Genomic DNA, 16,637 nt, shown 5'->3' on the forward strand with positions numbered 1-16,637 from the left:
TAATACTGCTTCAGGCCCTGCAGCATGTTTGTTTGAGGTGGTAGGTTTAATTAGCCTCCCTTAGACCATGTTGGTTGTGTTGGTTCCCTTTAGTCACAGAACTTAGGATACTTTGCCTGTTTGGAAAGTGTAGCCTAGCACAGGTAGTAGATAGCTTCCCATAGTTAGTGGGTTAGAACTGGTTCCCTGTAGCTTGGTTCCCTGGAAATTCACGAGCTGAAGCCATGTGTCATTGAATCGGCAGGCCCCTTCAGGCCTCCTTTTAGTTTACATGTTGGCACAGATTGTGTTTTTTCTGTGCGGCTCAGGATGAGATGTCAGTAGTAAAACCTTACTGAGGTTTGGTTTAACCTATTGTTGCCTCTTTGAGTCGATGATTCTAGTTGAGCTAAGAGCCACCTAGAGCTTAGGTTGGATCTTTGTGCTCCTGGAAACGGCCACGAGACTTACGCCATGTGTCCTGAAGGATGCTAAGCCTACGGGCCGCCTTTTTTGGATACACTGGTGTTTGTTTGGGTGTATTTCTCTCTGAGAACTATTTCTATACACTTCGTTGGCCAGGGGCCCAAGTGGTAGATTCAACCCCCTCTTTTGCGGGTTGTTTACCAGGCTTGGGACCTAAACACTGCCACGAGCTGATGCCACGTGTCTGTTGAGGTTATAGGCCTTCCAGGCCTTCCTTAATACGTGTTGGCGTACGTTGTACTCCTCTTGCTTAAAGAGTAAAAGGTGCTTTTACTGAGTACACTGCTTGTCGGATTGTGTTGGGTGGATTATCATAAGAGCACTTTGCAGCTTTCTGTTGCTGCCATGGAAGTTGTCTGTCTGCCGCCGGCTTAGACAGATGTTCAGAATGACTTTACCAAAGATAGGCCACTTTCTGAAGTTTACTTCTGTTTTTATATATATAAAACTGTTGTCATGTTGTAAGCCCCTCTTGGGCCTCCGTGAGTATGTGCTCTTGGCATAGTCTACCTGTTAGGTGAGCTCTGCGCTTCCCCTTTGGGGTTGGGTTTGTAATAGTGCTTAGCTCCCTAAGCTGATTATGATGGCTAGGCCTTGATCAGGCCCCGTCTTAAGAATCAGCCCCCAGGCTGGTTTGTGCTCCCCTTTTCAGGGTTTTCAGCGCACAGCCTCCTCAGTGCGTTAATTAAGCACTGGGTAGATCCTAGGTTGAGCGGATTATCTCCCCTTGATATGAGAGTTCATAGCACTCAGCTGAGTTCTGCTCTCCAGGATGCCCGTCTCTACGCGTGGGTCTGAGCTGGTTTCTGCCTTTCTGCAGTCACTCTTACCTACTATCTTCTTGAAGAATGCGTTTTAGAGGCTCTGTATTCAGACAGGGTTGGCCTGAACTGAGTTTGTCCCCCGAGAAGACCAGGTCGGCCTCCCTGGTGGCAATGAGGGTGACCCTGTTCCCCCTCAAGAGTGACTGGTCGAGGTTCCCTTTGGTTCCTTGGCCACATTTCCTTAAAGGGACCACTTTTCTTACAGAAAATTGGGTTCCGGATGCCTTAGCGTTTTCTTTAGGCTCTATTTGTTAAAAGAGAAAGATAGAAGCCTTTGGGAAGTTCAGCTTGGGCTGTTGGCCAAAGGGAATGCTGTCACTGACAGCCTGGTGTGACCCGAGGGGGAGTTGCTGGGCAGTTTGAGAACTGCTTTGAGGCCTTTGTCTCAGCCATATTTTTTTTGGCAGGCACTACCCTCCAGCATGGCGGCGTGGGTATATCGTTCCCCAATGCATTCTGGCAAACGCAGAGTGGAGTTCCCTTTCGAAAGGGAACGTCTCAGGTTACGTATGTAACCATGGTTCCCTGAGAACAGGGAAGAGACTCTGCGTTTCCTTGCCATGCTTCAGGTTGCCTGCCTACAGAACAGTCCCTCAAGACTATAGATGGAGACTGAGACTGCTCTCCAGGCGCCCCCTTTATACTTCCGGGTTGCGCCGTATGACGTCACTTAAAGCTCCAGTTCTGCCGTCCAGACCCCCTTAAGATGACATCTCGTCTGAACGGCAGAGCGTATGCTGCTGCAGGCCAGGCTGGTGCTGCTTTACACACTATGGCGGTGTTACAAGCGTACCAGGCTGACCTGCTGAAGGACCTGGATCAGGGGCAAGGTTTGTCCCCTGAAGCGGTGGCTGAGTTGCGCCAGACCACAGATCTCGCTCTCCGGGCCACCAAGCAGACGGCCGCCTCGATTGGCAGATCGATGGCGGCTATGGTGGCCACGGAGAGGCATCTGTGGTTAAACATGGTGGACATTGGGGAGAAAGAGAAGGGCTCTCTCCTCGATGCCCCGGTCTCGCCATCTGAGCTTTTCAGCGGCTCCGTTGAGGCGGTAGTCGGAAAGTTCAGGGAAGCGAGGGCGCGCTCAGCAGCGTTTAAGAAATGCATACCGCTCAGGTCCGATTCTGGGCCCAGACAGCCGGGAGACTCTGGCCCGCCTCGAGCCGAGGCTCAGAGGCAGGCATGGCGGCGTGGGTATATCGTTCCCCAATGCGTTCTGGCAAACGCAGAGTGGAGTTCCCTTTCGAAAGGGAATGTCTCAGGTTACATATGTAACCATGGTTCCCTGAGAACAGGAAACGAGACTCTACGTTTCCTTGCCATGCTTCAGCTTGCCTGCCTACAGAACAGTCCCTCAAGACTATAGATGGAGACTGTCTCTCCAGGCGCCCCCTTTATACTTCCGGGTCGCGCCGTATGACGTCATGGGCTGTCGCCGGCCAATAGGAATTGGAGTTGTTGGATAGTGCTTTCGACACCTGAGTCACATGACGTTCCCTAATGCGTTCTGGCAAACGCAGAGTGGAGTTCCCTTTCGAAAGGGAACCACTGCTCTGACTCTAGTTTGTCCCACAATGGAGTCAGAGATCGCAGCACACTGCTCATATATTCATTTTATTTGGAATTTATATTTACCTGCCACTGCTTTCTCAGATCGGTGTGGACTTGATCTTCTTGCGGAAACTCATTTTTAATAATTGTTAACTGTTTTGGAATTATAAGTTGTGTTCAGAACAAATGTGGGTGACAGTGTGGTTTACAGTAGCACTTCTGAAGAACATGTTTCACAACCAGTGTTGTGTCAAATCTGTTCCTCTTAGGTTAGTGGTTATGGTGGTAACAGTCAGCACTCACTCTCTAGATGGAAGATTTAACCTGTTGAGGTGTTTACAGAATGATTGTAGGTTAAAACTGCCTGAGCTCTTATTATTGAACACGTCACCATAAGATGCTCTTGAGGGACAGTTCCTATTACAGTAAAAGTGTACTGTAAATCAACACAAAAGAATTAGAGTGGATATTAATAAGAGAGCTGTGAAGCAACACTTCTCCATCATGCACTGGCACAGCGTCATTATATATCAACTGTAGCCGGATTTAAACACTCATTCGGTCAGATCAGAGGAAGTTAACAAACACAGGAGGAGCTGATGATGTTTAGAGAAAGAGTTGTGAGCGTATAATGAAGAGGAAGACTGACAGAAACAGAAAATGTCTGATAAGTGTGATCTGTGTCTGCTGGGACTGATCATTCTCTGCTCACTTCTCACAGGTAAAGAAATATGTTTATGATCTATTATATATCAAAAAAGATCTGTATGATGTGAACATATATTTAAAAAAAATACTATTTGGTTAATACAGTTTTATTCTTGAATGCACTGAAATTTGTCATAATGTGTCAAAAATCTGAGGCAAAGTTACTCACAGATGCTTTTTTCAGCATGAAGTAAAAATTCTATTAACTATATTAATTCTATTAAATTTCCATTATTAAATTGTATTAATTTTATTGACTTTTCTGGCTTTATAAATCACACTTTTTATATTCTCTCATATATCCAGGTGCTCCAAGCTTAAATAAATAACAGTTGTTTAGAGAATTAATTAAAATAAGAAATATTATGTCAGTTTACATCTTGAAATCTTTTTAAGTCATCTTGAGTCTCCTGGTTGAGAACCACTGCACTGACTCTAGTTTATCCCACAATGGAGTCAGAGATCACAGCACACTGCTCATATATTCGTTTTATTTGTGATATATTTACCTGCCACTGCTTTCTCAGATCGGTGTGGACTGGATCTTTTTGCAGACATTCATTTTAAGTGCTTTTTAAGTGACTACAGCACATTGAAACATAAACTGGAAACTAACAAGCCACATTATTTGAAAACATAAATACATCATGAAGCTCATTGCAAGAGATGTACTTGCATTTGGCATTGGCAGTGTTAATATAGGAGCTTTGATCTGGTATATTTTCTCAGGGCTGGAGAGAGTAAAGCAGCATGTTATAATCGATGTGTATAAACACTCCATGAAGACACTTAATATCTTCTCTAGATGCTCATGTAGTGTGTGCAAATGATTTTTGTTTGACCAAGCTGGAGATGATGTTAATAATTACTTTGAAAAACTTTAAAACTGTTTTGGAATTCATGAGTCTATAAGTTCAGTTCAGACCAAATGTGGGTGACAGTGTGGTTTACAGTCGCACTTCTCATTCTGAAGAACATGTTTCTCAACCAGTGTCGTGTCAAATCTGTTCCTCTTAGGTTAGTGGTTATGGTGGTTAGACAGTGAATCATTCAACACAACACTGGTAACAGTCAGCACTCGCTCTCTAGAGGGAAGATTTAACCTGTTGAGGTGTTTGTCACCTGACAGTGGACTGTGTGTGTGTGTGTGTGTGTGTGTGTGAATGTATGTTTAGGAGCTGGAGAAGAACTTGCGGGAGACGCAGGTAACAGCGCAGAGAATGGAAGCACACCTGGTGCAGAAAGAGTGACTTTACAAGGACAAAATCAAGGTAGAGTCGAGCACACTGAAACAAAAACTGAAGTTAAAACTGCCTGAGCTCTTATTATTGAACACGTCACCATAAGATGCTCTTGAGGGACAGTTCCTATTACAGTAAAAGTGTACTGTAAATCAACACAAAAGAATTAGAGTAGATATTAATAAGAGAGCTGTGAAGCAACACTTCTCCATCATGCACTGGCACAGCGTCACTATATATCAACTGTAGCCGGATTGAAACACTCATTCGCTCAGATCAGAGGAAGTTAACAAACACAGGAGGAGCTGATGATGTTTAGAGAAAGAGTTGTGAGCGTATAATGAAGAGGAAGACTGACAGAAACAGAAAATGTCTGATAAGTGTGATCTGTGTCTGCTGGGACTGATCATTCTCTGCTCACTTCTCACAGGTAAAGAAATCTGTACTTTCTCTAAAGACATTTAGTGGAGTTAGTTTGGGAAAGAGTTCATTTGAACATGATCAGTTTATTCTTGCACACATTCAAGTTGTGATCTCAGAGTTGTGTATTGATACATATAGTGTATTATTCCTGAAACTGGACATAGAGTCACACTCAAACATCTGATGATCAACATTATCTTCATATTACAGTTTTTTTTTTTTTTCAATTGCTAACAAGCATTTACCAATACTTAAAGTACTTTTTCTAAACTCTTAACACAGCAACACACAAACATCACACAGTTAGCCAAATAGTTAATTTCTGCCCAAAACCATATTTTGTTAAATAAACACAAACTCTACATTTCAAAATGCTAAAAACCTTTTTCAACACATACTAACTCAAAACACAGAAAACCTGATTCAAAATCGAGTCGTTCTGTCAAAACATAGCACTAGTTTTCTATCCAACATGAACAAAATAGTCAATCATTGTGCAATGACTGTCAAAATACTAACAACTGTTAGTTATGGCATTATGAAAACTGCATTACTTGTCATGTTTCAGTTCTACCTGCAGAAAATATGAAATCCATTGTTTTTAAAATTCAGTTTCCTTTTACTGCAGTAATAGAGTAATGCATGTACGCCATTCTACATTTTTGTTGAGTGTTGAATGTGTGCAGCTACTGGTCAGATGAGTCCCCTATGCAGAACTTCAGTGTCCCCTTTGGTTGAAATCTCTTTCTGGGGTTGGGTGTGTGGTGTTGATGTTGCCCCCATAGAGGGTGGGATGGTGTCCCCTTGGTAGCTAGTGCCCTACGCAGACCACATATTCTGCATATAGGGAACAGTGGTAGTGGAATCGTTGTAGTAAAAGCTTTACATGAAGCTTTTACTGAAATGAAAACATGAAATTGCTGCCATTGATCAACAACAAATCCAACAGACATGGCCTTTGGTTACTGTTGAAGCTTTTTTTCCACCACAGAATAAAAAAAAGTATAAAAGGTAATTGTGACTTTTTATCTCACAATTCTATTTTTTTTTTTTTTTTAATTTATTTTGCAATTGTGAATATACATCTCACAATTCTGACTTTTTCCCCTCAGAATTGTGATATATAAACTATTGAGTTTAAAAAGTCAGAGTTATGAGATAAAAAGACATAATTACCTTTTTTTATTTTCTATTCATGGCAGAAATAAGCTTTCATAGGTTCCACGTGTAAGTGAATTCTTCCTCCTCTCCCATACCTCTTCTTCTCCCTTGTCCTGATCCAACTTCTCCTTTCCTCCTTCATCTATTCTTCTCCCTTACCCAGATATTATTTTCTCTCTGCTCCTCTGTTTTGTTCTTCATCCACACTGAACAAATCCAATTCAGAGTCCTATTTTACTGTGTGTGTCCATGTAATGGAAAGAAGTTCAACCCCTGACTATTCCTCCAACTGAGACTGGAATCTGCTATTTCTCAATATTTCAGTGATCTGCTAATTAAAAATGCTTATCAATTGTTTCAGTATTTGTTTTATATATTTTTTTCCAGTACTTTTCCAGTACTGCTGTTGTTGCAAAACTAAAGGTTTTATCCTATATTTAAAGATTGGAACATTGGGTCTTCATTTCTGACATGCTGTGTTTACAGTTTTTTTCAATTGCTAACATACATTTGTCCATTCTTTAGTACATTTTCAAAACTCTAAACACATTTAGCAGAACATCCGTCTGTTGTGGCCATACCATTAACACAATTCATGTCGTTTTCACACAAAATGCAATCAATTAACACATTTCTTAAATGCTTAAATTTTCTTTTCATATAAGCTTACCTCATACCAAAATCATGGATCTTTCTCATCTTATTTGCAAATGCTTAAACACAGCAAGTCAGAAATGAAGACCTAATGTTCCAATCTTTAAATATAGGATAAAACCTCTAATTCTGCAACAACAGCAGCTCAAAAGTATTGAAAAAAAATATATAAAACAAATACTGAAACAATTGATAAGCATTTTTAATTAGCAGATCACTGAAATATTGAGAAATAGCAGATTCCAGTCTCAGTTGGAGGAATAGTCAGGGGTTGAACTTCTTTCCATTACATGGACACACACAGTAAAATAAGACTCTGAATTGGATTTGTTCAGTGTGGATGAAGAACAAAACAGAGGAGCAGAGAGAAAATAATATCTGGGTAAGGGAGAAGAATAGATGAAGGAGGAAAAGAGAAGTTGGATCAGGACAAGGGAGAAGAAGAGGTATGGGAGAGGAGGAAGAATTCACTTACACGTGGAACCTAAGCCTATTTCTGCCATGAATAGAAAATACAGTTTTTTTCAATTTCTAACAAGCGTTTAGCAATACTTAAAGTACTTTTTCTAAACTCTTAACACAGCAACGCACCTACATCACACAATTAGCCAAATAGTTAATTTTCTGCCCAAAACCATATTTTGTTATATAAACACAAACTCTACATCTCAAAATGCTAAAAACCTTTTTCAACACAAACTAACTCTATCAAAACACAGCAAACCTGATTCAAAATCGAGTCGTTCTGTCAAACACTAACACTAGTTTTCTATCCAACATGAACATATAGTCAATCAAAGCGCAATGACTGTCAAAATACTAACAGTTGATGACATTATGAAAACTGCATTACTTGTCATGTTTCGGTTCTAACTGGAGAAAATATGAAATCCATCGTTTTTATAATTCAGTTTCCTTTTACTGCAGTAATAGAGTAATGCATGTAAGCCATTCTATATTTTTGGTTGAGTGTTGAATGTGTGCATTCTTGGCAACAGAAGTGAGTCATTATTTTATAGAATGTGCAGTAGAAAAGGAGAAGAAGAAGAAAGTAACAGAATTGCTCAGGGCAGCTACTGGTCAGATGAGTCCCCTATGCAGAACTTCAGTTGCCCCCTTGGTTGAAATCTCTTTCTGGGGGTGTGTGGTGTTGATGTTGCCCCCATAGAGGATGGGATGGTGTCCCCTTGGTAGCTAGTGCCCTACGCAGACCACATATTCTGCATATATGGAATAGTGGTAGTGGAATCGTTGTAGTAAAAGCTTTACATGAAGCTTTTACTGAAATGAAAACATGAAATTGCTCCCATTGATCAACAACAAATCCAGCATACGTGGTCTTTGGTTACTGTTGAAGCTTTTTTTCCGCCACAGAATAAAAAAAAGTATAAAACGTAATTGTGACTTTTTATCTCACAATTCTATTTATTTATTATTTTGTAATTGTGAGTTTACATCTCACAATTCTGACTTTTTTTCCTCAGAATTGTGATATATAAACTATAGGAATTGAGTTTAAAAAGTCAGAATTGTGAGATAAAAAGACATAATTACCTTTTTTATTTTCTATTCATGGCAGAAATAAGCTTTCATAGGTGAAAAAACAGAGATGCACAATCCAGCACACATTCTTCCTCCTCTCCTCTACCTCTTCTTCTCCCTTGTCCTGATCCAACTTCTCTTTTCCTCCTTCATCTATTCCTCTCCCTCACCCAGATATTATTTTCTCTCTGCTCCTCTGTGTTGTTCTTCATCCGCTGAACAAATCCAATTCAAAGAGTCCTATTTTACTGTGTGTGTCCATGTAATGGAAAGAAATTGAACACCTGACTTTGCCTCCAACTGAGACTGGAATCTGCTATTTCTCAATATTTCAGTGATCTGCTAATTAAAAATGCTTATCAATTGTTTCAGTATTTGTTTTATATATTTTTTCAATACTTTTGAGCTGCTGTTGTTGCAAAAGTATAGGTGTTATCCTATATTTAAAGATTGGAACATTAGGTCTTCATTTCTGACTTGCTGTCTTTAAGCATTTGCAAATAAGATGAGAAAGATCCATAATTTTGGTATGAGGTAAGCTTACATGAAAATAAAATTTAAGCATTTAAGAAATGTGTTAATTGACTGCATTTCGTGTGAAAACGACATGAATTGTGTTAATGGTATGGCCACAACAGACGGATGTTCTGCAAAATGTGTTTAGAGTTTTGAAAATGTGACTACAGAATAGACAAAATTATGTTAGCAATTGAAAAAAACTGTAAAAAAGGTAATTATGTCTTTTTGTCTCACAATTCTGACTTTTTAAACTCAATAGTTTATATATCACAATTCTGAAGGGAAAAAGTCAGAATTGTGAGATGTATATTCACAATTGCAAAAAAAAAAAAAAAAAAAAAAAATAGAATTGTGAGATAAAAAGTCACAATTACCTTTTATACTTTTTTTTTATTCTGTGGTGGAAAAAAGCTTCAACAGTAACCAAAGGCCATGTCTGTTGGATTTGTTGTTGATCAATGGCAGCAATTTCATGTTTTCATGTTTTCATTTCAGTAAAAGCTTCATGTAAAGAGAAAGAGATTTCAACCAAGGGGACACTGAAGTTCTGCATAAGGGACTCATCTGACCAGTAGCTGCCCTGAGCAATTCTGTTACTTTCTTCTTCTTTTTTTCTACTGCACGTTCTATAAAATAATGACTCACTTCTGTTGCCAAGAATGCACACATTCAACACTCAACCAAACATGTAGAATGGCTTACATGCATTATACTATTACTGTAGTAAAAGGAAACTGAATTATAAAAACAATAGATTTCATATTTTCTCCAGTTAGAACCGAAACATGGCAAGTAATGCATTTTTCATAATGCCATCAACTGTTAGTATTTTGACAGTCATTGCACTTTGATTGACTATATGAAGAGTTTCGTTGCAAAACGAGATAACTCCGTTTTTTTAACTTTTCAAAAATCTTGTTTTTTGGTTGTGCATTCCAATTAATATCAATTCAACTGCAGTTGGTTTGTTTTGATTTAAACCTTCATAACTTAAAAAATACAGCTAAGTAGCACCATAAAACAAAATAATAACATGATAACATAATAATAAACATGTTTTGACAAAAATGTTAAAAACGGAGTTATCTCGTTTTGCAACGAAACTCTTTATATGTTCATGTTGAATAGAAAACTAGTGCTATGTTTTGACAGAACAACTCGATTTTGAATCAGGTTTGCTGTGTTTTGATAGAGTTAGTATATGTTGAAAAAGGTTTTTAGCGTTTTGAAATGTAGAGTTTGTGTTTATATAACAAAATATGGTTTTGGGCAGAAAATTAACTATTTGGCTAACTGTGTGATGTTTGTGTGTCGCTGTGTTAAGAGTTTAGAAAAAGTACTTTAAGTATTGCTAAACGCTTGTTAGCAATTTAAAAAAACTGTAAGCATTTGCAAATAAGATGAGAAAGATCCATGATTTTGGTATGAGGTAAGCTTATATGAAAAGAAAATGTAAGCATTTTAGAAACGTGTTAATTGATTGCATTTTGTGTGAAAACAAGATGAATTGTGTTAATGGTATGGCCACAACAGACGGATGATCTGCTAAATGTGTTTAGAGTTTTGAAAATGTGACTAAAGTTTGGACAAAAGTATGTTAGCAATTGAAAAAAACTGTAAGAGTGTGTGAGTGATCTGAACAGCTCTCTGATGAAGAAAAACAGTTTATTCTGGAGAGTGTGTTTGCATTAAGTGAGGAAAAGACTGTATGAATCTTCTGCTTTTTATGCTGATATGGTTTATATTTTCATGTATTACAGTATTTCACAATTGCTAAAACACTAAACCCCATTCTCTGAACCCAATGCTCAGTGGCCTAAACCCATTTGTCGAATCAGTCACTTTGTAGACAAAACCTTAAACAAGTTCAGATAGTTAAGACACTGTTTGCAAATCTCATCCACTCTTTTTGCAAAACTCTAAACACATTCTTACTCACTAAAACACATTTTGCACTGTGTTGCAAAATGGTAAATACATGTGGCAAAAGTTAAACACAACTACAGCACAGCTGTCATCCTTTAAACACAATGACTCAAAATTATTCACACTTATTTCTAATGAAGTGATCAAATCAACTGTATAAAATATAGGTCAGTTCAGAGTGCACAGGTGACACAGGTGCTGAATGATGATACCAACGATAGATGGAAACAATCTGAAAAGTAGAGGAGGAAGAGTATGTGTAAGAGGATGATGAGGAGAAAGAGCAAGGGGTGTGGAGACAAGGCTGTCAAGGCTGGATCCGGCACAGGTTTTTCCCTTTGCCTGGCAAGAGACGACATTGCCTGTGATGTGGAAAATGTCCTCAACAATATTCAATAATATTCAACAATATTATTGATCTGACAGTACTGACATTATAGGATGAGAACTGAACTAAGCTAGCCTATATGATGACATCTCTGTTTTCTGCAGAACTGCTTTATAGAGGAAAATAATTACAGTCATTTAAATAATAATTGATGGTCTTTACAATGTAAGTGAATCAACACTGAACTGACTTCAGCTGAACAATGACACTATTTTCTTTTAGAGCTGTACAGCCAAAATGAACCCTCTTTGCATTACTGATCATCATGTACCTGTTATCACTGTAAAGCTGCTTTGACTATACTATACTATACTAGACTATACTATAATATACTATACTATACTAGACTATACTATACTATACTATACTATACTATACTAGACTATACTATACTATACTAGACTATACTAGACTATACTATACTAGACTAGACTAGACTAGTATCTGTGTAGTATAAATTGCATTTGAAATAAAGATGACTTGACGTGATTTAGGCCGGACCCAACATGAAGACGTGACGCTGAAGCAGAATGAATCTCTCACTGACTCTGAACTTTTTTTTTTTTTTTTTTTGTGTACTGTATCATGCTTTTCATTTAGAGTTTTCTTTGACCTTTTAGTCATTTGCATTTAGACTGCTGTATGTTTGCAGTATGTAAGTACTGTATATACAGACATTCAATACTATATAATATTGAATATAATACTGTACTTGCAGTACATACAGTATACTTTAAATTCACATTACTTGTGATTTCTATACATTTTATGTAATGGCAAAATGTGTTTACTGTGTTACAATATACTTTTTTTTCTGTAACCTCATGTTCTGGATGTAGTGTTTTCCATTTTTTTATGTAGTGTCTAATGAATGATCTGTAGTGTTTATATATTGTTTGTGTGTATGATCTGAAAGCTTTGTTTGATTTTGCCATAAGAGTCAGAAGTTTTGTGAAATTAGTTTGAAGATTGGATTTGTGTTTAATGTTTTGAGAAAATGAGTGATGGTTTCAAGAAATGTGTTTTAGCAATTGTGAAATACTGTAATATATACCATAATGATCACTCAAATGTACTTGTGTTTCAGGTACCAGTGGAGTGAATGATGCTCATGTGTTCATCAGTTCTGGTGAAGATGTCCGTCTGCGCTGTAATAATGCTCTTTCTGACTGCAACTCAACTACATGGATCTATAACAGATTCAGACATTCAGTAGCAGTTGAACTGATTACTTTAGGGAAAAAGAAGAAAGACACAGAGAGACATGAGAGACTGAGTCTGGGGTCTGACTGCTCTCTGAACATCAAGAACGTCACAAAAGAAGATCCTGGATTTTACAGCTGCCAACAATATGTGAATGACAAACAACAAGGAACTGATGCACATGTTTATCTGCATGTTCTTCATGGTAATTTTATGATTATGTGGTTAATTTAAAAAGTTCCCAATCCTCTCTTTAAACTCTTCAGACTAAAGTCTGTAATGTGATTTGTGTCTTGTGTTCAGTTTCATCATCATCATCCTCACAGACTGAGATCAGTCCAGGTCGCTCTGTGACTCTCTCCTGTCAGTTGTATTCATATGATGGAGAATCTTGTGATCGTTGGGCCCGTTCTGGGGAAATTCATCTGTTGTGGGTGAATCAGTCTGATGTTGATCTGAAGACAGACTCCAGATATCAAATATCAGCTTCAGGACTCTGTATCATCAATCTGACTACAACACTCCTGAAGGAAGATGACAACAGAGAGTGGAGATGTCGGCTTACTCACAGAAATCAAAACAAGACCTCAGTCAGATACACTGTCAAGTATTCAGGTTAGAGTCTCTGTTAGCTGATCAAAATATGATTGTATTATTCTACAGTGTGAATCATCTGAACTAACATTCATCCTTTACAGCTCAAGATGATTCAACGACAGCAGTGATTCCAGTCCACACCACAAACTCTCAGGATCCCTCAACTATAAAGACACCAGAAACTAAAGGTACATCATCACTGTCTTTCTCACATCAGTGCTTTACTGTGCATAATGCTAGAGTTATCTTGTGTGTTGACCAATTAAATTATGATTGTCATTTTGTACAGTATGTTGCATCTGAACTAACATTCATCCTGTAAAGGGCCTGATTCAAGACATGCAGATCCAAAATTAACGTTTTGGGTACTATAAAGTATGGGATGTAAAACCCTGACTTCATCTCGGCCAGAGGAACAGGCTTTATTGCATCCTTCATCAGGAGGACTGCAATCTCTGTACGCAGGACAGGGACGCAGCTGAACGCTACTGAATGGGTTCAGGGTCAACTGGAGAAGGCGAGGGCCAAACTGGAGTGGTTTCACTAGTAAGCTATCCCAACCTCCAGAGGAAGCGCTGGTGTCGAAAACGAAGGCGACTCTCCACACGGAGAGCTAAGTCAACCAGTTCATCGAAGCCACTTGGGATCTCGTGGGTAGCAATCTTGGATGTCCTCATTAAGTCCAGCACGAAACATAACTCTGCCTGATGCTGCGTTCCAGTCACAGAAGGAATTCAATTGCAAACTCAGTCACTGAATGTTTTCCTTCATGTAGCCGTGCCAGCTGAGCCACTGCTTCCTCACCCCGGGCAGACCGGTCGAATAGCTTGATCATCTCATTATGGAGCCCTTCAAAAAGGAAGCAGAAAAAGAAGCATGAGCCTCCCAGACCGATGTTCCCCGGTCACGGGCCTTTCCTGTCAGCAGGGTTAATACATAAGCGACCTTGGTCTGTTCCACCGCATACCGACGAGGCTATAGGGCAAAAACCGGGGAGCATTGAGCCAAAAACGCTCAAGAGTTATGGTTAGCATCATAAGGCGGCGGGTTGTTAGCGTGAGGTTCTTGCTCTCGACGGGGAGGGAAAAATAAAAGTAGTGGCATCTGTTCTGTTAGCTGAAGTCTCCCTGCAGAGGTCCTGGAGCTGGGCACTTAGATCAGCCAACTGAGATGTTAGGAGCTCAACCTCCTGGTGATTAAATAGGAGACTAAAAGACTTAATTGATGCAGAACAGGTGGAAAGAGTGAAACAATAACGAGGTGATGAATGGAATAACAAGGGGGCGGGGAAAAACGCCACAATGACAGCGCAAACATGTGCTCCAGACGACAACAACAAACACATGACAGACAGGAAAAACAGACAGATCAGCCCAAGGACATGACAGTTGCAGTGTTGTTGCTCAGACAATTCTTTTGTACACTGTACAATTTTTTGTATAAACTTTAAGATAATAAATACTTCATAGCTGCTGAACTGTGAAGTGACACCAGTATCTCAGAGGACCATCACTGCTGTAATAAACTTACTGAACTTTCTATAAAATCCTCATCACAAGCATCAATTTACTTCATGATAAATATGGATAATTATGTTATTAAATGTGTAATTTATCATTTTATTAGTAGTAGTTGTTTTTATATATTTGCAGTAATGCTGAATGTGTCTCTATAGTCTCTCTCTCAGTGATTGGGATTGTTGGCGCTGCATTCGCTGTTCTCCTTCTTGCTCTAATTCTCTGGGTGATTCTTAAAAAAAGAGCAGGTGAGTTTTCAGAGTTTCTCATATTTTGTAACAACAGACAAAAAGCCAGAAACACCTGAATAAATAAATGTGTAATTTAGACAGATTTCCTCTAAGTGAAGAGAAATCAGTGAGTTAATAAAATAATGTTTCTATTTTACAGCACTAGAATTCTTCTAGACTCTTTTAAAAACTGATTATCATCTGCATTAGAGATTGTTTGATCATAAATATTCCCGTTACATCATGTTTCAGATAACAGAAGAAGGACTGATGACTCTGTGGTGAGTATTGCAGGTTGATCCATGAGTTATTAATGTTTGAGCTCTTCTCCACAGAGGACTGACCCTGAAATATGACACTCTTATTAGTCAGATTAGATTTTATTAATTAGATTAGACAAGTTAGTGTACTGTATCCATACTGTTTCTGGTCTAAAGTCACAGATAAGTTCAAATATGATGGAACCACTGACACAATATTTCCATCCTACTGTTACATATTACCACAGTTACTGTGGTATATTTTACACATATTTTACCTGAAACATCTGCAGCACCTGTGTAAAATAGTAGTGACGGATCAGCCTTTAATCGTTTGGTTTGTCATATTTCCATTGATATTTAGGAGCAGACAGATGATCATGTGACTTACACTGAGGTCACTGTGTGCAGTAAAAGCCAAGGCAAAAAGAAGAAGGTGAGCAAACACTTCCTTGATGTTGTCCAGCTTCTCTCAGCATGACCTACAGTATATCGCTTTTATTCTTCTATGCAGTTCTTCAAAAGTTCTGTGTTGAATTGAGCTCAAACATCATGCTGTAATAACTGTGTTGAAACAATAACTGTGATGTTCATTCAGGTTCACTGTGATGATAAAGTGACGTATTCCTCCATCAGAGGAGCAAAAGTTGGAGCTCCAGAAAACTGCAGTGAACTTTATGCCTCTGTGAACAAGAACAGTTGAATAATTATACAAAAACCACACGAGCAGAGGAAAATGAATCTAATATAATTGTCTTTTAAATATTAACAAACAAACCCAAGTGATGCTCTGATTTATTTTGCTCAGTTCAGCATGTTATTGTACAGTTTCTGTCTGCTTGTTGATCAGTTAATGCTAGTGTCTTTATTATTAATTCAGGGTCTGCAGACGTGCACAAAGTCTAGAAAATGAGGACAGTTTTACTCTCTTAGATCATTCTCATTAAATCGTGTATTTTCTTGGCTTATTATGAGAACAGGCAAAGCTTGATGATGTAAGTGTTTATCACAGTATGTCAGGAATGATAATTTGGTGTTTGAACCGTTTGAGCAGCTGCTTTCAGCAGTGATTGTAAAATTATATTTTATTTGTCATTAATAAAATAGTCTATGTCAAACATGTGTCTTTATGGTGAAATATATTTTCCATCATTACACATATTGTCTTGTGCAGACTCTGTAGACGTGACACAGAAACCTCTGATTGTACGGCCGTATATCAATGGAAAATGACAATGGTCATTCATTTCCGGTACACTGTCAGTAAAAAAGGTACGGTGCTTGTCACTGGGGCAGTACCCTAAGGTACACTGTAAAAAATGTCCTGAAGAAATTACAGTAACATTCTCCAGTAACTTACTGTAAATTGAACTTACAGTAAAAATACTGTATTACAGTTTTTCTCGATTGCTTAAACACATTTCTTGA

At 38.6% G+C, this 16,637-nt stretch overlaps 1 protein-coding gene across 3 annotated transcripts; it reads left to right on the forward strand.

Annotated features, from left to right (window-relative positions):
* The first annotated feature begins 3,158 nt into the window (after positions 1–3,158).
* LOC125266263 lies at positions 3,159–16,327 on the forward strand. Of its 3 annotated transcripts, XM_048186771.1 has the most exons (9): positions 3,159–3,561; positions 4,724–4,819; positions 12,490–12,810; positions 12,909–13,220; positions 13,304–13,390; positions 14,878–14,967; positions 15,202–15,230; positions 15,574–15,645; positions 15,808–16,327. In XM_048186771.1, the coding sequence occupies exons 1-9, from the start codon at positions 3,501–3,503 to the stop codon at positions 15,910–15,912; spliced, it is 1,173 nt and encodes a 390-aa protein (XP_048042728.1). In that variant the 5' UTR covers positions 3,159–3,500; the 3' UTR covers positions 15,913–16,327. The 3 variants fall into 3 exon arrangements, with proteins under 3 accessions (XP_048042728.1, XP_048042730.1, XP_048042729.1); XM_048186772.1 differs by lacking the exons at positions 3,159–3,561; positions 4,724–4,819 and adding an exon at positions 4,904–5,219; XM_048186773.1 differs by lacking the exons at positions 14,878–14,967; positions 15,202–15,230; positions 15,574–15,645; positions 15,808–16,327 and adding an exon at positions 13,527–14,864.
* The last annotated feature ends 310 nt before the right edge of the window (positions 16,328–16,637 follow it).

Source organism: Megalobrama amblycephala, linkage group LG4 (genome assembly GCF_018812025.1).
Source record: "Megalobrama amblycephala isolate DHTTF-2021 linkage group LG4, ASM1881202v1, whole genome shotgun sequence".
NCBI classification, from domain to species: domain Eukaryota; kingdom Metazoa; phylum Chordata; class Actinopteri; order Cypriniformes; family Xenocyprididae; genus Megalobrama; species Megalobrama amblycephala.